General features: G+C 49.7%; 2 protein-coding genes and 1 long non-coding RNA gene across 19 annotated transcripts in view; 2 read left to right on the top strand and 1 right to left on the bottom strand.

The window, feature by feature from the left end:
- The window catches only part of ARMH3 (armadillo like helical domain containing 3), a 233,646-nt gene extending 218,553 nt beyond the window's left edge, over positions 1 to 15,093 (top strand). For all 10 annotated transcript variants that reach the window (XM_066240272.1, XM_066240273.1, XM_066240279.1 and 7 more), the window contains 2 exons: positions 11,068 to 11,184; positions 13,412 to 15,093. In XM_066240272.1, coding sequence (XP_066096369.1) covers positions 11,068 to 11,184; positions 13,412 to 13,504 — 210 coding nt within the window. In that variant the 3' untranslated portion in view covers positions 13,505 to 15,093. The remainder of the gene's footprint in view (positions 1 to 11,067; positions 11,185 to 13,411) is intronic.
- LOC136311090 (uncharacterized) lies at positions 5,563 to 16,903 on the bottom strand. Its single transcript, XR_010726684.1, has 3 exons — positions 16,742 to 16,903; positions 16,402 to 16,470; positions 5,563 to 5,883 (listed from the first exon to the last, which is right to left on the bottom strand). It is a non-coding gene; the product is annotated as an uncharacterized lncRNA (long non-coding RNA).
- Positions 16,904 to 17,022: 119 nt separating this feature from the next.
- The window catches only part of KCNIP2 (potassium voltage-gated channel interacting protein 2), a 31,243-nt gene continuing 27,093 nt past the window's right edge, over positions 17,023 to 21,172 (top strand). For 7 of the 8 annotated variants that reach the window (XM_066239563.1, XM_066239566.1, XM_066239558.1 and 4 more), the window contains exon 1: positions 17,023 to 17,350. In XM_066239563.1, the coding sequence (XP_066095660.1) occupies positions 17,278 to 17,350 (73 nt within the window). In that variant the 5' untranslated portion in view covers positions 17,023 to 17,277. Of the gene's footprint in view, positions 17,351 to 20,821; positions 20,910 to 21,172 lie in introns of those variants that run through there. The other variant, XM_066239565.1, reaches the window with a different exon arrangement.

Below are 21,172 nucleotides of genomic sequence, written 5' to 3'. Positions count from 1 at the left end.
TGAGCAAGGGGTCACTGCTTGAGCAAGACCACTGCTGTAGCCCCCTGGTCAAGGCACATATGATAAATCAATCACGCCCTGGCGGGTTGGCTCAGCGGTAGAGCGTCGGCCTGGCGTGCGGGGGACCCGGGTTCGATTCCCCGCCAGGGCACATAGGAGAAGCGCCCATTTGCTTCTCCACTCCCGCCCCCCCTCCTTCCTCTCTGTCTCTCTCTTCCCCTCCCGCAGCCGAGGCTCCATTGGAGCAAAGATGGCCCGGGCGCTGGGGATGGCTCCTTGGCCTCTGCCCCAGGCGCTAGAGTGGCTCTGGTCGCTGCAGAGTGACGCCCCGGAGGGGCAGAGCATCGCCCCGTGGTGGGCAGAGCGTCGCCCCTGGTGGGCATACCGGGTGGATCCCGGTCGGGCGCATGCGGGAGACTGTCTGACTGTCTCTCCCCGTTTCCAGCTTCAGAAAAATACAAAAAAGAAAAAAAAAAAGAAATCAATCAGTGAACATGTCAGAAGGCTTTGACCTGTGCCTGAAAAATTGTTTAGTCTCAAATCTCTGTTAATTTGAATTCCCAGCAGAAGGAGAATTAGGGGACAACTAATTAAAAGGATGTGACCTGGCCTGACCAGGCGGTGGCGCAGTGGATAGAGTGTCAGACTGGGATGCAGAGGACCCAGGTTCGAGACCCCGAGGTCACCAGCTTGAGCATGGGCTCATCTGGCTTGAGAAAAAAAAAAAAAAAGTTCACCAGCTTGGACCCAAGGTCGCTGGCTCGAGCAAAGGGTTGTTCATTCTGCTGAAGGCCCACGGTCAAGGCACATATGAGAAAGCAATCAGCCTGACCTGTGGTGGCGCAGTGGATAAAGCGTCAACCTGGAAATGCTGAGGTCGCCGGTTCAAAACCCTGGGCTTGCCTGGTTAAGGCACATATGGGAGTTGATGCTTCTAGCTCCTCCCCCTTCTCTCTCTCTGTCTCTCCTTTCTCTCTCTCTGTCTCTCCCTCTCCTCTCTAAAATGAATAAATAAAAAAAAATTTTTTTAAAAAAAGAAAGCAATCAATGAACAACTAAGGTGTCGCAACAAAAAACTGATGATTGATGCTTCTCATCTCTCTCCATTCCTGTCTGTCCCTGTCTATCCCTCTCTCTGTCCCTGTAAAAAATAAATAAATAAATAATAAAAGGGTGTGACCTGGCCTGACCAGGCGGTGGTGCAGTGGATAGAGCGTCGGACTAAGAAAACTGGTTTTTTTTCTTTATTTTTTAAAGATTTCACTTATTCGCCTGACCTGTGGTGGCGCAGTGGATAAACCGTCGACCTGGAAGTGCTGAGGTCGCCGGTTCAAAACCCTGGGCTTGCCTGGTCAAGGCACATATGGGAGTTGATGCTTCCTGCTCCTCCCCCCCTCCTCTCTCTGTCTCTCCTCTCTCTCTCTCTCTCTCTCTCTCTCTCTCCTCTCTAAAAATTAATAAATAAATAAATAAATTTAAAAGAAGCCTGACCTGTCGTGGCGCCGTGGGATAAAGCATTGACCTGGAACACTGAGGTTGCCGGTTCGAAACCTTGGGCTTGCCCGGTCAAGGCACATATGGGAGTTGATGCTTCCTGCTCCTCCCTCCCCTTCTCTCTCTCTCTCTCCTCTCTCTCTAAAAATTAATAAATAAAATATAAAAAAAGAACTCAAACTACTTAAAAAAAGCTAAAATAAAATAAAAAATCATATTTAAAAGAAAAAAAAAGATTTCACTTATTCATTTTAGAGAGGATATGTAGGAGCGCGAAGCATCAACTTATAGTAGTTGCTTCTCATATGTGCCTCAGTTGGGCAGGCCTGGGGTTTCAACCCAGAAGACCTCAGCGTTCTAGGTCAACGCACCACCACGAGCCAGGCAGAAAACTTTCTTAATTCCGGCTTTGTGTCTTTGGGTAGTTTACAGTCTCTCTGGACATCTGTTTCTTTATATGTGAAATGAGGACCATGGGTTAGGTAGGTAATTTCAAAGGTTCCTTGCGGAACTAATATTTCTATGGTTTTATCCCTATGGTAATACTCTGCCAAAAAGAGCTATGACTGACTTCCATGTCACTGTCCTCAAATATCATTAATAACTCCATACCCTCCTGGTCATCATTTAACCACTTGTTTCATCTTACTTGAATACATCAAATACTTTCTCTTTCTGTTTTTCTTCTTTGTTTCTATCTCAATAGCCTTCATTCATTTGGCACCTTCTATTTGCTAGATGCTATCATTTAGTAAATGATGATGCCAAAGTTTGAACCCAGGTTTCTAATTCCATAACTTCCTTTCCATTACATTCCATTGCAATCTTTTTATATTCCATGTTTATTAGCTATTCTATAAGAAGTCTCAGTAAGCCTGACCTATGGTGGCACAGTGGATAAAGCGTCGACCTGGAAATGCTGAGGTCGCCGGTTCGAAACCCTGGGCTTGCCTGGTCAAGGCACATATGGGAGCTGATGCTTCCTGCTTCCACCCCCCCATTCTCTCTCTCTTCTCTCCCCGCCTCTCTCTCCTTTCTAAAAAATGAATAAATAAATTAAAAAAAATTAATTAAAAAAAAAACACACAAAAAAAAAAGTTTAAAAAAAAAAAAAGTCTCAGTAAATTTCTCTATTGGTAGCCTGGCAGAGAAGGCTATATACATGCTGCCTGGACTGGGAGTGGGCTGGTGGCAGCCTTCTAGGCTTTCTTCAATAGGTCATTCTGTAGATGTAATATCAAACTGAGAAGGTAATGAGCACAAGCTTGCTGTCAGGTCATATCCTGTGTGTGTGTGTGTGTGTGTGTGTGTGTGTGTGTGTGTGTGTGTGTGTCAGAGACAGAGAGAGTCAGAGAGAGGGATAGATAGGGACAGACAGACAGGAAGGGAGAGAGATGAGAAACATCAATTCTTCATTGAGGTTCCTTAGTTGTTCATTGATTGATTTCTCATATGTGCCTTGACCGTGGGCCTTCAGTAGACCGAGTAACCCTTGCTCCAGCCAGCAACCTTGGGCTCAAGCTGGTGAGCTTTTTGCTTAAACCAGATGAGCCAGCACTCAAGCTGGCGACCTCGGGGTCTCGAACCTGGGTCCTCCGCATCCCAGTCCGACGCTCTATCCACTGCGCCACCACCTGGTCAGGAGTTATTAGGCACTTTCTGTCTGTCATGTAGTATGCTTGGGCCCTGGCTTGATAGCTCAGTTGGTGAGAGTGTCGCCCGATATGCCAAGGTTGTGGGTTTGATCCCAGGTCAGGGTACATATAAAAACTAACCAATAAATGCATAAATAAGTGGAACAATACATCGATGTTTCTCTCTCTCTTTCTATCTCTCTTCTTTCCTCTCTCTAAATCAGTAAATTTTAAAAAATTGTTTAAAGCTGTATGCTTGGCACTTTATAAACATTACCTTATTTAATTCTCACTACTGGCCCTATATGATAAAAATCATTATCTCCATTTTAGAGATGAGTAAACTGAGGCTCACCCAGCTTCACCCTGCTAGTAAGTAGTGAAGCTGGATATAAGTCCAAGCAGGCTGATTCTAGGGCCATACCCTTAACTATGTTACCTTGAAAATTATTGCCTGATCTGTGGTGGCACAGTAGATAAATCGGTGATCTGGAACCCGGAGGTTGCCAGTTCCAAAACCCTGGACTTGCCTGGTCAAGGCACATATGGGAGTTGATGCTTCCTACTCCTCCCCTTCTCTCTTTCTTCTCTCCCTAAAATGAATAAAGTCTTTGTTTATTAAAGAAAGAAAGGGCCTGACTGGTGAAGCAGTGGATCAAGCATCGACTTGGAACGCTAAGGTCGCTGGTTCAAAACCCTGGGCTTGCCTGGTCAAGGCACATATGGGAGTTTATGCTTCCTGCTCCAACCCCCCTTCTCTCTTTCTCTCTCATCTCTAAAATGAATAAATAAATAAAAATAAACATTTTTTAAAAAAGAAAGAAAGAAAGAAAAGAAAATTACTAGCTATTGGTTGAAACTCTCTTCAGGGTCCAGGCACAGCTAGACCCAGTAGAGATCCGCCAAGGTCTTTACTTGGAGGACATCTTTGCAGTGCTTCTTATTCAGCTTTAACTAGTCCTGAATTTGGAAAAATAAATATGGGTTATGGAAGAAGAATTAGCTTTTTGTTCCTCCGTCCTCAGAATTCCACATTGTCCAATGCCTGGCCACCTCTGTACTTAGTTGTGAGAATGCCATTGACAGCATGTCCCCAGACTGCTGAGATTACAAGTGTAGGGACAGACCCTTACTACTTCTGGGAGAAAAGAGGGCTGTTCCTCACTGGGAGAGTCATAACCAGTTCTGGGGAAGGGCTGGTGGGGGGCAAGCAGAGGAAGGTGGGGGGCTAGGTTAGGTCCCTTCAGAGAAAATGAAAGATCAGAGCTCTGATTTCTCTTCAGTCTCTTGTCAAAATTTACAGAGCATTTCAACTGATGATTGATGCTTCTCATCTCTCTGCGTTCCTGTCTGTCTGTCCGTATCTATCCCTCTCTCTGACTCTCGTTCTGTCTCTGTAAAAAAAAAAAAAAGTGCCTAATAACATTAAGCTGTTATCATTATCTCTTTCGCTTTAATATGACTCCATGAATAACTGCTTTATAAGACCTGAAATTCCAATTGCCATAAATGAGCAAATGCTCCCCTCCCTGCCTTTCTGGAAGAGATCTGTCCTCTACAGGCGTACCAATGAGGGGTTTACTCTGGCAGAGAGAACACACCGCTTTCAGGTTTATAAGTTTGCAGGTGTAGACAGGCAGAGTGGCAGGCGGTCTCCTGCAGAAACTATTGATTTCCTCATGGAAACTGTGTCACAGTGTGAGTCTTAGCACTCAGAAGAAAGAGACCCAGTGTTACATTATAGATTTTCCACAAGGCCTAACAGAGTCCTAAGAAACAGTAAACATTCAACGTGCTTGTGGACTAATTTAGTAACACTCAGGCCCAACCAAAAAGGAAAGGAATCTCTCATCAAGGTCACACAGTAAGATTAGAGTTAGTACACCCAGCACCATTCCAGCAATCCGCTAGGTTTCTTTCTTTTTAAAAAAATCAATTGTTGTGGGGGTTTTTTAGAGAGAGAGTGGGGAAGAGAGAGGGAGCTAACAAGCAAAATGGAGACTCAAGATAAACCACCATGAAGGGTATACCCACAGATGTAAGCACATAAGAAAGTTGAGCCAGTAGCACTAAGTGTGGTTTGGAGTCAGCTACAAAACTAACCAGTGAACGGGCAGCGAGGCAGAAATTGTGTTACACCTTTCAAGGCAGGGAAAATGACAAAATCCAAGGTCTCTTCTATTTTATCTACCACTTCTCCACTTTAGATTACTGTGTCAGCTAATTCTGAGGGCAGAATTCTCCACCCGTGAGCAGAGCCCATGAGACAGTAGCTGCAGGGAGGGCCGTTACCTCTGATGGGTCTGTAGCTCTGTCACCCACAGTCTAGGCTCCATCAGGGTAGACTGTTCAGGCTCACCCCTGATGCTGAAAATAAGTCCTACAGAAAAGATGACAAGAAGGTTGAAAGGATGGAAAAGAATGTCACTTTACTCCCAAAAACACAATCTGTGGTTTTAATTTCTTAAAAATCAAATTTGATTCATTCTGAAGTGCCCTTGTGAAGTGTGTTCAAACTGAGAAGGTAATGAGCACAAGCTTGCTGTCAGGTCACATCCTTTTACTTAGTTGTCCCCTCATTCTCATTCTGCTGGTAATTCAGTCCAGCAGAGATTTGTGACTAAGCGATTTTTCGGGCACAGGTCATAGCCCTCTGACATTAAGGTTGAATAGCCATCGCCAGGAACTTCTCCAGCTTGTCCATTCTCCTTTGCTGCTTTCTTCAAGGGAGAAGTTATTTCCCATTTCAAAGGCTCTGTTTAAAAAATGGAGCACAGGCTATTGAATAGTCTGTGGGAAGTGTCCATTTTGTGTGCTAGGGAGAGGGTGTGTGTTTGAAATCTCGCCAGCAATTTTGAACTAATTTATGCACTAGAATCTCTCTTCTTTGTGATCCTGATGTGGCCAGGAGCCTCAGAACCTGTATGACACAAGGGTGGCCTGTGTGGGTGCCTCTGCTCAGTTTTTCTGAAGTATGACCTGTATCCCTTTGCACTACCAAGATTGGCAAGGTTGGCAGTGAGTACTGGGTATTCTCTGACTTCTGACTGATACATTGCCAGTTAACTCAGGACAGTGGGGTCATTATGGGAAGCCTACTTTCATATTAATAAAGAAATTAGATTTTCTTCTCACAAGAATCTGCCATAGCCTGAATGAAGATGTATAAGGCCCTAGCTCCAGACTTATAGTTAAAACTATCCAGGAAGGCCCTGGCCTGTTGGCTCAGTGGAAGAGCGTCATCCCAGCATGTGTGGGTCCTGGGTTCAATTCATAGTGCACACAGGAGAAGCAACCATCTGCTTCTCCACCCCTCCCAGTCTTGTTTCTCTCTCTCTCTCTCTTCCCCTCCTGTAGCCATGGCTCAATTTGAATGAGTTGGCCCCAGGCTCTGAGAATGGCTCCATGGGCTCCCCCTCAGGCGCTAAGAAGAACTCAGTTGCTGAGCAACCCCAAGCAACATCCCAGAAGGGCAGAGCTTTGCTGCCTAGTGGATTTGCCGGGTGGATCTCAGTTCCTGCCTCCCCTCCTCTCTCTGAATTTAAAAAGAAAAAAAAAAAAAAGCTATCTAGGGATAAACAGAACTACCAAATGCCCATTGTCACCAAAAAGTTTTTATCATAAAGTTAGTAACCATTTATTGTTTGTTCATTTTGTGCCAGACATTGGAAAATCACCTCATTTCATTCTCACATCACCCATATGAAGTAGATAGTGTTATCCTCATTTTACAGATAAGAAAACTGATGCTCAAAGAGATTAAGTAATGTATTTATGTTTACTTAGCTAATTAGTGGTCAATAGGACCAAAATTCAGGTCTCTCTGATTTCAAGGCCTATATCAGACCCTTCACTCTCAAGAGACCTCGGGGGAGGGGTCTAGGTCCCCTCCCCCTCCAGTTTGTTCTTCCCTGAACTGAGGCCATTTGTGTCTTCCACTTAAATCCAGATGTCCCGCCTGACCAGGCGGTGGCGCAGTGAATAGAGCGTCGGACTGGGATGCGGAAGACCCAGGTTCAAGACCCCGAGGTCGCCAGCTTGAGCGAGGGCTCATCTAGTTGAGTCCAACATCGCTGGCTCAAGCAAGGGTTTACTTGGTCTGCTGAAGGCCCGTGGTCAAGGCACATAAAAAAGAAAGAAACACTGATCTGTGGTGGCGCAGTGGATAAAGCGTCGACCTGGAAATGCTGAGGTCGCCGGTTCAAAACCCTGGGCTTGCCTGGTCAAGGCACATATGGGAGTTGATGCTTCCAGCTCCTCCCCCCTGTCTCTCTCTCTCCCTCTCTCTCTCCTCTCTAAAATGAATAAATAAATAAATAAAAAATTTAAAAAAAAAAAAAAACTTTAAAAAAAAAAAAAAAAGATTTAAAAAAGAAAGAAACAAATAAATCCAGATGTCCCTTTGCAGTGAAGAATCATTTATGAGCCTGACCTGTGGTGGCGCAGTGGATAAAGCGTCAACCTGGAAATGCTGAGGTCGCCGGTTCGAAACCCTGGGCTTTCCTGGTTAAGGCACATATGGGAGTTGATGCTTCCAGCTCCTCCCCCCTGTCTCTCTCTCTCTCTCCTCTCTAAAAAATGAATAAATAAAAATTAAAAAAAAAAAAAATTAAAAAAAAATCATTTATGCATACAGGATCTTTGAGAGTGTTTGAAATGGGCTGTGAAGACAATTACTCTTTAGTTCCAAGAGCTGTCTAGGTAGCTGTTTAGTCATTGGGATGATAATGTTTTCATCAATTGTATATTACTTTCGAGAACTCAAAACTTTTATTCCGCCTGACCTGTGATGCCGCAGTGGATAAAGCGTCGACCTGGAATGCTGAGGTCGCCGGTTCAAAACCATGCACTTGTCTGGTCAAGGCACATATGGGAGTTGATGCTTCCTGCTCCTCCCCCCTTTCTCTCTCTCTCTCTCTCTCACTCCCTCTCTACTCTAAAATGAATAAATAAAATATATAAAAAAACAACTTTTATTCCCATGTCATTTTGGGAAGGTGAAGTCAAGTTGCATTTTATAGACAGAAGGGCTAAGGCTCATAGTTTATGTGAATGGTCTGAGATCCCATAGTAAGAGCGGGACTCCCAGTTTTGTTCTATCAGGCCCCTTGCCAGGACCCAGGTTCCTATCTGTAGAGGGTCATGAGGGTGGAGGGCAGATAATGGACTTCTTAGAGAGCATGTGGCTTACAGGTGGTGTACATAGCCAAGCAAAGTGACTTTGAGGAGCTTGGTGTCTGGAGATAGTGAGGCCAGAGCCTGGGCCAGACCTTTGCCTTAGCTGTTCTTCCCCCCAGACTCAGAGACACAGCCTTCCCTATGTTCTCCATTCACACTCTCTCCTCAGGAATGCTTGGCAGGCAGAAGTGTTTGCTGTCAAGTGGAATCTGCCCTGGCATAATACTGAATTGGTGAGAACAGCCCAGAGGCACCTTTGCACCCCTCATTTCATCCTCAAACCCTCTGACCAGTCCTGACTCTAGCTTATCCCTTCACGCCTCTCTGCTCTTAGAGCTAAGCATCCTTCAGGACTCACTTATTCTCCTAAGCTCCCTAATGAGCTAGGAGCACTCCATGATACCACAGACTTCCCTTCCAGGTCAGATCAAGTTGCAAAATAGCATCACCTAGATTACCAGAGTAAAGTCATTCCCTGTTGTGGTTAATCTCTCCTTTCTGTCCAGTCAATCCTGCTCCTTTCTGCCCAGTTCGTTTCTTCTAACTTGATATAGTACCTCTCTTCCTAATTGTCCTTTCCTTTAATTCATGGTCTTATAAACTGAAGTCACATCAGGACCAGCTATGATATAATCCCTTCCTTTTGGAGCCACAGAGATCTAAGGTTCTTGGAATCAGTGGAGGTCAGAATCCCCACCTAGAAAGTCAGAGAGAGGAATGGTGGGAGAGAGGCCCTCTCAACAAAAGATGAGGTTAGCCTGACCAGGCAGTGGTGCAGTGGATAGAACGTCAGACTGGGATGCAGAGGACCCACGTTTGAAACCCCAAGATTACTGGTTTGAGCACTGGCTCATCCAGCTTGAGCAGGGGTTTGCTGGTTTGAGCCCAAGGTTGCTGGCTTGAGCAAGTGGTCACTTGCTCTGCTGTAGCCCCGTGGTCAAGGCACATATGAGAAAACAACCAATGAACAACTAAGGAGCCACAACGAGGAATTGATGCTTCTCATCTCTCTCCCTTCCTATCTGTCCCTATCTGTCCCCCTCTCTCTCTGTATCTGTCAAAAAAAATAGAAAGAAAAAAAAAGATCAGGTTATCTCAGCCTAGTCTAGAAAGTGTCTCCTGTACCCCAAGTCTGGGATACCCAAAAGTTCGATTCAGACAATGGACAGGAAGACTGAGTTGGCACGGAGAGATGAAAACAAGTGGCAGATGGTGCTGAGGAACATCCCAGGACTGAAGAAATGTGGTTCCCAAAAAAGGAAAAGGAAGGAGACGTTGGCAAGGTCTTACTGAGCAACTGTGACAGCCTGGCCAGAGAAAGCTGCAGATATGGCTGAGAACACATTTATGGTCTGGGGACATTGGTGAGCTTAGACACTCACTATTCTGTCACCTCTTCTCATGCGCTTTGACCATACTCAGAGTGACTAATAGCCTTGGTTGCCAGACTGAACGAGTCAGGAAAAGTGAGGAAGGGAAGAGATTAGAAAGTGATCCCAGCCCTGGCCGGTTGGCTCAGTAGTAGAGCGTCAGCCTGGCGTGCAGAAGTCCCGGGTTCGATTCCCTGCCGGGGCACACAGGAGAAGCGCCCATCTGCTTCTCCACCCCTCCCCCTCTCCTTCCTCTCTGTCTCTCTCTTCCCCTCCCGCAGCCAAGGCTCCATTGGAGCAAAGATGGCCCGGGCTCTGGGGATGGCTCCTTGGCCTCTGCCCCAGGCGCTAGAGTGGCTCTGGTCATGACAGAGCGACACCCCTGAGGGGCAGAGCATCGCCCCCTGGTGGGCAGAGCGTTGCCCCTGGTGGGCGTGCCGGGTGGATCCCGTCGGGCGCATGCGGGAGTCTGTCTGACTGTCTCTCCCCGTTTCCAGCTTCAGAAAAATACAAAAAAAAAAAAAAAAAAAGTGATTCCAGGCCCTGGCTGGGTAACTCGGTTGGAGCATTGTCCCAATACACCAAGGTTGTGAGTTCAATCCCTGGTCAGGGCACATACAAGAATCAACCAATCAATGCATAAATAAGTGAAACAACAAACTGGCGTTTTTTTCCTCTCTCTCTGTCTCTGTTTCTCTCCCTCCCTCTCTCTCTCTAAAAATCAATCGATAAAAAGTTTTTTAAAAGAAAGAAAGTGCCTCACCAGGCAGTGGTGCAGTGGATAGAGCGTCGGACTGGGATGTGGAGGACCCAGGTTTGAGACCCCAAGGTCGCCAGCTTGAGCACGGGCTCATCTGGTTTGAGCAAAGCTCACCAGCTTGGACCCAAGGTCGCTGGCTCGAGCAAGGGGTTACTTGGTCTGCTGAAGGCCCGTGGTCAAGGCACATATAAGAAAGCAATCTATGAACAACTAAGGTGTTGCAACGAAAAACTGATGATTGGTGCTTCTCTTCTCTTTCCGTTCCTGTCTGTCCCTGTCTGTCCCTCGCTCTGACTCTCTCTCTGTCTCTGTAAAAAAAAAAAAAAAGAAAGAAAGAAAGAAAGAAAAGAAAGAGAGAGAGAGAAAGAAAAGAAAAGAAAAGAAAAGAAAAGAAAAGAAAAGAAAAGAAAAGAAAAGAAAAAAGAAAAGTGATCCTGGAATCCTGAGAAGTTGCTCCCTATGGTCAGGGTTTTTTGGGGGTGCTAAGTGGTGAGCAGGGTCTCTAGGAGGGTTATTGCCCCAGACTAAATTCAGTGTAGCAGGGCAACAGGAGGGCCATGCTTGGGGCCAAGTGACCTGCACTCTTCTTGGACTGAGCCCTGCCTGACCCTTGACTGCCCCTCTCCCCCAGGTGCTGGAGGTAGTACGAGCCAACTATGACACACTCACGCTGAAGCTGCAGGATGGCCTGGACCAGTATGAGCGCTATTCGGAGCAGCACAAGGAAGCTGCCTTCTTCAAAGAGCTGGTAAATCTGCCCCATCTCTGTCTCTACCTGTGTCTTTGGGGACCCTTTCCGAGCCACGGGGTTCTTTCGTGCAGGTGGGCATCTAGGGAACACTAGCAGTTTGCCAGAGGATGATGAAAGAGGACTTGGGGGCTCTGCTGGGAGTAGGTGTGCAGCTTCTCTCCCAAGGCAGCCTGCGCTCGGGCTGTGGGAGAAGGTGCTCCCCTGGGCGCTGGCGCCAGCCTGGGAAGGGCGAGAAGCCCGAGGCAGCACTGCCCACCTCTCTTCTGCAGCCATGGAGACAGCCCTTCACAGCTGGGCCTGGGGTTTGACGTGTGTTCCCAGTGGCAGCTCTGGCTCATTGCTTCTCATCCTGTCCTCAGAGCAACTAATGAGAGGATTTGATTCCTCTCCTCCTTACGCAGTCACTTCCTAAATTCCTAGCTGGCTCCTGGTCTGAGTGCCCTCCCCCCAGTCCAGTTCTCCAGTCTTGGCTTTGTCCCTACTCCCGCTTTCTAGTTGTGCAGCTTCCAGCAGCCCCCAGCCTTGGCCACCTGGAGCCAGTGAGCATTTGCTCTGCCTCCCACTCCATCTCCCACTCAGCATCTCTTCACAGAACTGGACTCTCCCTGTCGATGGTCCCTGTGCTGCGCTGTGCTCAGAGCTGCTCTCAGAAAAGCTCAGCCTCCCGTGGTCCTGCCACTCCGCCAGCCTGGTTGTGCGTGAACATCCTGGCCAGGGCTGACACCTGGACACACAGGCCTCTGTACCTGCTTCCCGTGTCCTCAGCCCTCCCACTGCTGTGGCAGAAATTGCATCAGCCCAGCTTTTACTACTCTGTGCAGAGCCCAAGATGGAAGGACTGGATTTTAGTTCTTCTGTTTTATGCCAAACACACTCAGCTCTGACCCTGCCCTGACATTCCTGGGATTAGGCCTTCCCCAGGATGAGGAAGACATACTCTGGGGTGAGTTAGTTGGGGAAAGGGAAGCCATTAGTGTAAGGAGGTGACAGAGTATTTTTATGGGGTGGTTGGCAAGTCTTTAAGGTGATGTAGGGGAATTACTGGGGGCCCAAAGAGACTAAGTATTTGAGAGAAGAAGAGGGTTGTGGAGGAGAGAGTTAGAGCAGCTGTCTTGAGGCTCTTCGACACTAGCTGTTCCCTTACTCATTCTCCTGTTATCTGCACCTCTGGCATAGGGGAGCAAAGGGGATCTAGAGCTAATGAGCTTGAGCTGCCTGCTGTTCGCATGGCGCCCCTTCTTCTGCTTCCAGCCTGACGATTTCATTAAGTTTTCCATCGCAGAGCAGAAATTGAAGGGAAAAGCTCCCTGGACTCTGGGGCCCAACACAGATACACATTCTTTTTCTCCCCCTCCCCTTTTCTGTCATACAACATTCACATCCATCTCCCGCGAACGACTCTCCTTCCTGAGCCTGCTGGGCTCCTCTGAGAATGCACTGGGAGTAGGGAGCTTGGCCCTCTGACCCCTTCCCCATAGATCTTTTCCTCTGCTGACACAGCACCACTTCCTGCAAGATCCTGGGTCTGTGAGCAAGCCGGTGAGGTGAGCAGGAGGGCCATGGCAGGGATACACCCCAGCCTTTTCTCTAAACTGGGGAGACATATATGTGGTAAGGAAAGAGTGTGGACTAGGAATTAGGAAACCTAGGTCCTGCCCCAGTTCTGGGACTCACTAGCTGTATGAGCTGATCCTGGACTTTGGCCTCCTTGGCTCATACTCCTACCATCTATGCCAGACAAGGGCTGCATCTCTAAACGTTCTTTCCAACTCCCAAAAGTGGAGAACTACAAAGGGAGAGTAAGGAGGCTAGAAACCATCCAAGGGAGCTAGCTAGCTCCAGAGCATGAGTCCACTGGCATCAGTTTTTCTTTCTCCATCAGTCCACTGACCAGGCCAGTCACCCTTCTGCATGGCCGAGGCAAGGACACAAGCCTGCCCTGCCCTCCTTCCTTGTCTGTGCTTGTTTCTACCTCTTCAGGTACTCAAAGTCTCTTCTCTCATCCGTGAGACTTGCTGTCACTTAGTCTCCTCTTCTTCCCACTGTTACTGAACCGTTTGCTCATTTGACTGTAGGGATAATAGCTGTAAAGAGTTCATTACCTGAGAGAGATTTCCAGAGAATCTTGGCCCTGTGGCTCAGGCACTGCCCTCTACTGTTTTTAACAACTCTCTCCTGTTTTCTCTTTGCCTGTGTCCTCCTACCTTCCCCCACCCTTTCCCAGGTTCGATCCATTAGCACCAACGTCCGAAGAAACCTGGCCTTCCACACACTCAGCCAGGAGGTCCTGCTCAAGGAGTTCTCCACGATCTCCTGAGGCCACGCCTACCTGAGCAGCCACTGACTGCCCTTACCCATGAGGCTCCCGACCTGGAGGGAAGATGGGAGAGGGGGCTGTCCCCAAGGTTGGAGACACCAAGTTCTCTCGGTGAAGGCTGCACTGCAGTGGAGCTTGGACAGCAGGGGCCAGGAGGGGCAAGCCAGGAATAATCTTATTTGGGGAGGGAGGGATGGGTGGGCACAGAGAGAAGCCTTCAAGAATGTAGGGATGTCCAGGGTGGGCTCTCTGGTCATCCCCTCACATTTCCAACTGAGATTACAAATTGTGGCTACCGACTAATTTTCAGGTGATGTTGGGGCAAGCCTTAGGGTGATATCAACAGCCTGAGCATCAGCAGCTCTTCTAGGCTTCTGAAAATAGACAGCTCTTCAATGTAGGTGGGACTAACTCTGCTTCCTTTGGCCTGGGGCTGAACTGGGCTTGAAATCTGTCCCCCCTGCCCAGCCAGCACTCTGCCCAGTCAGTAGGACTCAGCTCAGGTGTAGGGAGGGTAGGAATGGAAAACCTTTTTTCCATTTTCCAAACCCAGAGCTGACTTCTCTGGGAGACTGAAGATTGGAATCTACCCAGTGCTCTGCTGTTGGGCCACCACCTTCTGGATTTGGTTCTTGGCACCAGGAGTACCCATTAGCTTATCCTACCTTCAAACCCATTGACTCATTAGCACTATAGGGTCCTGACTTCAGCTTTCATTTTCAGTCTGGTTTAAACCGTCACTGGGCTGTGTGTAGTGAAGTAAACATGGACAGGTTTTCTGGAACCCTCAGGTGCCTACTTTGCTGGTTCCCTTTCCAGCAGCGTCCCCACCTCTCTCGCCACCCCCTCCTCTGGGAGCCTCTCCTGCCTCTGCTGAGCTCCCCTCCATGTGTTCCACCCCCTCCCCGGGCTGTTGTTTACATCCAGCCTGCCTGAGCAGTTCCTCCAGGGAGGAAGGGCTGCTGCTGCGGTTGGGTGCCTAGGAGGGGGAGAGCCTGCTGGGGCAGAGTACCCTCCATCTGAGGGAAGCCGGTGAGCATCATGGAGGAGAGGCCATTCTGTCCGTATTCTGGGTGGAGCCCCAGGCAAGTCTCCCGACATTGGAGAAGTTGGCCTGTGATTTCTCCTCTGGACAGCCTCTGTGGTACTATCGCAGGCTTTCCCTGCCCTGCAGCTGCCTCCTAAGTACCGCTGCTCTGAAAGCCTCCTGTTCTGAAATACTTTCTAAAGCCTTGGGATGGCAGGGAGCAAGCAGCACAGGAGTAAGTGCAGGAATCCAGCAGTGAGAGCAGGTCCGGGCCCTCCCTGGCTGCTGTTCCACTTAAGCTTCAAGGGAGAGATACTTGCCCTCCCTTGGAGCCAGGGTTCTGGTTCCAACACTGAACAGATACGCACTAGTACAGGGGCTCCACCGGCATGCTGCTATGACAGATGTAGATTCTTAAGAGACCAGCAGTGGGTCACCTCTGATCACTAGATGGATAGCTCAACTTGGGGCATTTAGTGTTTTCCACATTGATAAACCCTAGAGGAACTGGAGCTGGAAGCTCGCGGCAAACTGAAATGATTAAAAATTGATTTGTATGGGACAGTCTTTTTAGTGTCTTATTTTTTCTTAATCTCTTACCCAGAACTCGATTTTCAAAGACAAAGTAATCTTCCAGTTGCCGGTCTCTCTGGCTAGGGGCCCCTGCCTGTCCTTACAGACTCATCCCGAGTGTCCTAGCTACAGAGGAAGCAACTTCAGTTCAGAGGGGTGTAAGCCTCCCATGCCTTCTGGGTGGAAGGAGGGAGACGAGAGCTCCCTTATCTCCAAACTTGGTATTGATAAGGATAGCCAGCCCATCTGGCCTGCTTGTGGATTCCTGCCAGTCTTTCCTATGAAGTGAATAAGGGCAGGTCAAGGGCATGAAATACTAAACAAAGGATTCCATTGTACAGGCCCACCCATCTCTGGCCCATACACCTCATTCTAAGGACCCTAAACAGGAATCCCATCCTCTCCTTGAATTGAACCCCAGAAGGAGTTCCCCATGCTCTGTCCATTCCCCATTGTCTGTGCCAAGTCTGTGGAGGACCCTCTAGAGGCAGGCTGTCCCCAAACTACAGCCCACGGGCCGCATGTAGCCCTCTAAGGCCATTTATCCGGCCCCCCGCCGCACTTTGGAAGGGGCACCTCTTTCATTGGTGGTCAGTGAGAGGAGCACTGTATGTGGTGACCCTCCAGCAGTCTGAGGGACAGTAAACTGGCTCCCTATGTAAAAAGTTTGGGGACCCCTGCTCTAGAGGCAGGGGAGAGCCAGGAGCAGGACACTGCTTCCAAAGACAGACCTTCCTTTGGCTGCTCGTCCCCTTCTCATAGTTAGTCTGCCGGTATGATTCCTGCTGGGTCAGTTCAGTCAAATGCTTGGAAATTAAATCCAATTGAAGAAAAATGTGTTGGAGTCATTTTAGCTGAAGCTTTCAGTGTCAACAGGTCACTCCTCCAAAGGAGCCACTACCTTTACCTGGGACACTACCCCCATAACATCCAGACCCACCAGACACTGCCTTCCCCTCTATCCTCGCTGGGGCTAGGGGTGGAGTTTGGGCTAGGAACCCAGGCAGCATCCTGGAAGGTCAGACACTTAGGCTCATTCAGTGGCCATTCTGGAAGCCAGAGGTATCTGCTCTACTCTCGACTACAGCTTCACCAAAGGAGCTAATTTAAGGAAACGGGAGGGGGGGCTCATAACAAAAGCATTCCCTACTGTGGATCCCCAGTGGATCCCCAAACCCTCAGTTGCCCTCCCCCCCCCCCCCCAGCAAATCTTATGGCAAACAGAAGGAATCTAAGAGCAGGTGATAGAAGAAAGAAGGCCAGGAAAGTTGGGGGGGAAAAGAAAGTCCAGAGAAACCGACCTGTTCTCCTTTTCCTTTTCTCCCCAGTTGGCCAGCAGGGTCATTAGATCAGGAAACAGTGCATCCTGAGAAGGAAGGGGGCCCAGACACGGCGTGAATTGGATGAAGGTTGGGGAACTTCTGAGAGAAGAGAAAATTGTAGTTCACCAGCCTGAGATAAGCCTGTATTTAGAGGCCAGGTTGCCCCTTTCTCTCCATCCCCAGCCCCCTTCACGCAGGGTGGGCACTGGCTGGGAAGGACAGGGGGAGACACAGTGACATACAGGGGAGTAGAACAACAGAGAAAGAAGGGGCCACATGGAGACTGACTTAAAGGGGACTCCAACAGAGACTTACCCCGACCAATGCTGGAGGTGGGGGAAAGGGCCTGCGGATTGGGGGTGGGGGTTCCTCACATTGGGGCCTTTCTGGCCCTGCTCTCTCCTTCACCCACGAGACCCATGGCATCAGGTTTAGGGGATTGTGTTGCCGGAGAGCTAATCTCCCTCCCCGCACTTCCCAGCTCACCCTTTCACCGGAGCCTTCCCCGAGCTGCAAAGAGGAGGGGGCGGGGGTAGGGGGAGCCAATCCCGGCAGCGCCAAAGGGGGGGAGGCAGCAGTGACAGCCACGAGGAGGCGGGAGGAGAGAGGCGGCTCTGCTCCACTCTGCGCTCAGCTCTGCTCTGCCCTGCCTCAGGCGCTGCGCTCACCTACTGCCCAAGCCTTCTTTCCGCTCCTGCCCCAGGACCCCCGGGTGGGCCCTAGACCCTTCCCGGTCCCCAGACTCAACCCCAGCCCGGACTCCCCTGGCCCCCAGTCCCGACCGCGTGCTACGCCACCAGGGGGCGCCCCCTCCCACGGCCCGGGCGGGACGGGAGGGGGGCGCTGGGGCCATGCGGGGCCAGGGTCGCAAGGAGAGTTTGTCCGATTCCCGAGATCTGGATGGATCTTATGACCAGCTCACCGGTGAGTCGGTGGATTGGGGATCCGGGGTCGCGGGAGGAAGAGTAGATTCCATCCCCCAAGACCCATAAGCCTCTGATCCCCGCCAAGTCCTTATCCACGCTCTGCCCCATTACTAGGCACCCTCCTGGCTGTTTTGGGACCCAGGACACTATGGTTCAAAGCCTTGGGTCCCACTGAAGGTGGCAAGGGTTGGGAGAGAAGGTGGGCAGGTGGGGAGAAACAGCAGGTATGGGATAGTGTAACACAAGGTGAGGAGGTTTCTGGTGGGAGACGTTACATGTGTGAGCACCTGTCATTCTGTGTGTGTGTGTGTGTGTGCAAGCACACACGTGCACGTATGTGCACGCGCACACCTCCCACAGCTGGTTGCCATGTGCCCTGGGCTTGGTGACAGCCAGGGTGAGTGTGATTGTATGTGGCTGTCCAATTGTATGATCTCAGAGGTTTGAGTGAGGTTGTGTGGTACCCTTGTTGTACTAACGAAGTTGTTTGACCATGTGTTTCTGTTCTGTGTGCAATTCTGTGCTTTGAGTGTGTGATTATGTATGAAGTGGCATGTGACTACCAGAACATGTCAGGGCTTCACTTTATGGTGATATTCTCTTTGTAAGACTTTGTGAACTACTTGGGGCAAGCATTTGTTAAAGTGGGTTGTGTTGTGTTTTGTGATTGTGAGACTATGTGGTTATACTGGCGTTTGATGTTGATTGTGTACTTCTGTTGTGGTAGTGTCTTCAGTGACTCTGTGTCTGTGACGTGTCTTACACTAGCTGCCTTTGTGGCTTCCTGGCACAGAAGGGGATCTTTAGTACACAGCACCGCTTCCCCCACATGTTCCACAAATAACCCAGGTGGACCCAAGGAGGGACTGTACTGCCCAGCTGCCCATCCTGGCTCCTAAGAGCAGCACCTGGCCCCTGTTTGGGAGCTTTGGTTAGTGCCAGGTCAGGCCACTCTCCCCCTATGAAGTACTTAGAGATGATTTCTTACAACACCCAACAACCCTCCCAGAACTTCACCCAAACTGGGAGGAACACACACCCTCTTGCCTCCCCTCCAGATTCAGATATAGAAACTCTAGGCCTGGGAGGTGCCATGTTGCCTCCCCATACAAGTGTCCCTCAAACTATTTAGCTGCCCAGTTATCCTCTCTCTCCCACTGGGGAAGTATGTGAGACCAGTACATCTGTGCCTGTTCACATCCCTTGGTTTGGTAGGCAGATCCATGTATCTGTGTGGGTGACACCTTGTGTACATTTCCATGTATGTGTGTTTTTGTCTCTCATTGTGCAGACTGTCCCAAGAACTCCAACAGAGAATGGGATGAGGGAAACTGTTTCCCCTGTGTTTGAAACAAGCTGGGAAGGTGGACGGAGGCCATGATTTTTGTCCTGAAAGGAGCTAGGTTAAGACTTGGGGGTGGGGGAGTACTAGAAAGTGCCTTTAGAAAGTGTCTCCCTGACTCACTGATCCTGCCAAGGTCCTAGTTCCTATGACAGTACTCCCAGGAGAGGGGAGCCCTTCCAGTTAGGCAGGCCCCAGATGTGCCTCGGACCTGGATCCAAAGGTCCAGCTGTCTAGCTCTGCTTTGAACTGTTCTCACTATCCTTGAGAGTAGTAAAGGGCTCCAGGGCCCTCATTAGCACTACATTAGTCAGTGTTTGCTTACTGCTTTAATTGATTCTCCCCTTTAATGGAGTCATCCCCTTCCCACTTGGCTGTTTGAATCAAGAGATTGATTGGGTGAAGGTGGGGAAGCACTTGTATTACAAGGTGCAGGAATGGAAGTGTGAGTACCTGCCATGAATGACTTTCACTCTCTATGAGCCTTACTTTTCTCATCTGTAAATGGGAAGATATTACTTCTTACCTGCCTGCATCCCAAGGGAGATAGAAAGGTCAAATGTTGGCAAGTGTCAAGAATCATGTTCATGTCACAAGCATTCTCTAGAGAGCTCTACATACGATTTAGAAAGAAAAATAGGACTACCAGGAGCTCTTTTTTCAAAGGAGGGCTTATCTTATAGTGGGAGACAAATGGGTTTGGGACGCCCCCTGTGTTAAAGCACTGAGTGCTCAAGACGCAGTAGCAGAAACCTGAAGGGGAGTGTCGTTGTCCGCGGTGCTGAAGACCGCTCCAGTTGGAGGTGTTGCCGGGCTATCCGAGTTCCCAACGTATCTTCCTTGTGCAGATGGAGAAAGAAGACTCTTAAGGCGAAAAGAAGTCCGAGAACCACCCCGCCCGGCATCTACACCCTCTAGTCTTACCAGCCTGGCAGGGCCGCGGCGGGGTGGGAAAAGTCAATGATAAGCGACAGTTCTTTCCTAGCTGGAAACAAAGAAAGGACTAGAGAAGATGAGAGAATTGGGACCTGGCTGGCCAAGGCCTGAGCTCGGGACCTTGGTTGGGCCTGGGATCTCCAGAGTCGCGTCCTTCTGGCCATAAATATCGTTTCCCGGACTGGGGCGCCCCCGTGTGGTCGTAAAGGAGTTGTGCTTACAGAGCTGATTCCGAATGGAGATGTCACCAAATCAAGGGGCAAGGTTTGCGTTGAGTTCAGATGTGACTCTCGCATCATAAATGTTAAGATTTTCAGCCAAACAAACAAACAAAACGGATCCCAGTCGGAGAAGTGGCATTATGTCCCATCTGTAGGCTGTCCCGGCAGTTTGAATGAATTAGTGGGTCCTGGAAGGGGTTTACCTTGGGAAAAGCCAGATAGAGATGACTCTGGGAAAGAGGTCAGGGCTGAGACTGAGGAGAGGGGGGCTTCTCTTGATGCATTTGGCTGGCAACCACTGTATGATGGGAGAGTGTGAACCCGCTGGGACAAAGGGGCACAACACAAAAACAGCTATGAGAGAAAGGGATTTGGAGCCAGGAGACAGACCAGTAGGGGCACATCTCTGCCGCCTCTTCTCTGCCACCCCAAGTCACTGGCCAGTTCCTCCTCCTCCCTTCTGCTCTCTCTCTCTCCTATTGGTCCAGGAAGTATAGAAGTGTGGGAAGTTGCCATGACAACTATGTCCTCTTACCCCTCTTCATCTTTGCCAAAATGGGGAGAAGAGGGATGTGACAGGCAGAGAAGGAGGGGCTGAAGAAGGGCATAAAAGATCAGGTTCATTTCCTCCGAACTCCTTTTTCAAAACCCCCGTGGGTGTCTCCCTTCTCCAGCAGAAATCCAGAAAATGTTCTCAAAGAAGGCTTTGAGGAGAGTCTGTGCCTCCCCGCCATCCCTTTCGCCTGAGCCTGAGTCTAGGAACTTTGGGGCCCGTGGCGTTAAAAACTGGGGCCAGGGCGAGTTTCCCTCGTGCACTCGGAGAAGACCCGGAGTGGAATAAGGCTCTGCTGTCTGAGGTCCTGGTGCTGCAGGTCCGGCCCTCCCGCACCGCCCACGCAGGGCCCGGGCGGAGACCCGACCACCCCCGGCCTTGGGGGCGGAGCTTGGCCACTGTGCTCTCAGCGAAATCATGAACCGTTGCCCCCGCAGGTGCCGGAGCCCATTGGGGCAGGCAGCGCGATCCCTCTACCAGCTGGTGACTGGGTCGCTGTCGCCAGGTATGAGGAAGGGAAAAGGGGGCTCGACCCCTCAAAAAGTGAGTGAAGTGGGATAGGAGCTTTACAAAGATGGGGAGGGAAAAGGCCCCTCACAGACGGAGGGAGCAGGATCCCTCAAAGAAAAGGGTTTAAAGGGCAGTACCCCTGACAGAAGTGGAGCTAAGGATAGGGATCCTTGCAGAGAAGGTGGAGGAGATAGAGATCATGAAGGAGAGGGGGTATCATGGTCCCTGGCAGTGGTGGAGGAGGGGGGCAGGGCTTCT

The sequence above is a fragment of the Saccopteryx bilineata genome, chromosome 7 (assembly GCF_036850765.1).
Source record: "Saccopteryx bilineata isolate mSacBil1 chromosome 7, mSacBil1_pri_phased_curated, whole genome shotgun sequence".
Classification (NCBI taxonomy): Eukaryota; Metazoa; Chordata; class Mammalia; order Chiroptera; family Emballonuridae; genus Saccopteryx; species Saccopteryx bilineata.
Note: the sequence above shows the minus strand (reverse complement) of the source record. Positions and strands in the feature narration are given on the sequence as shown.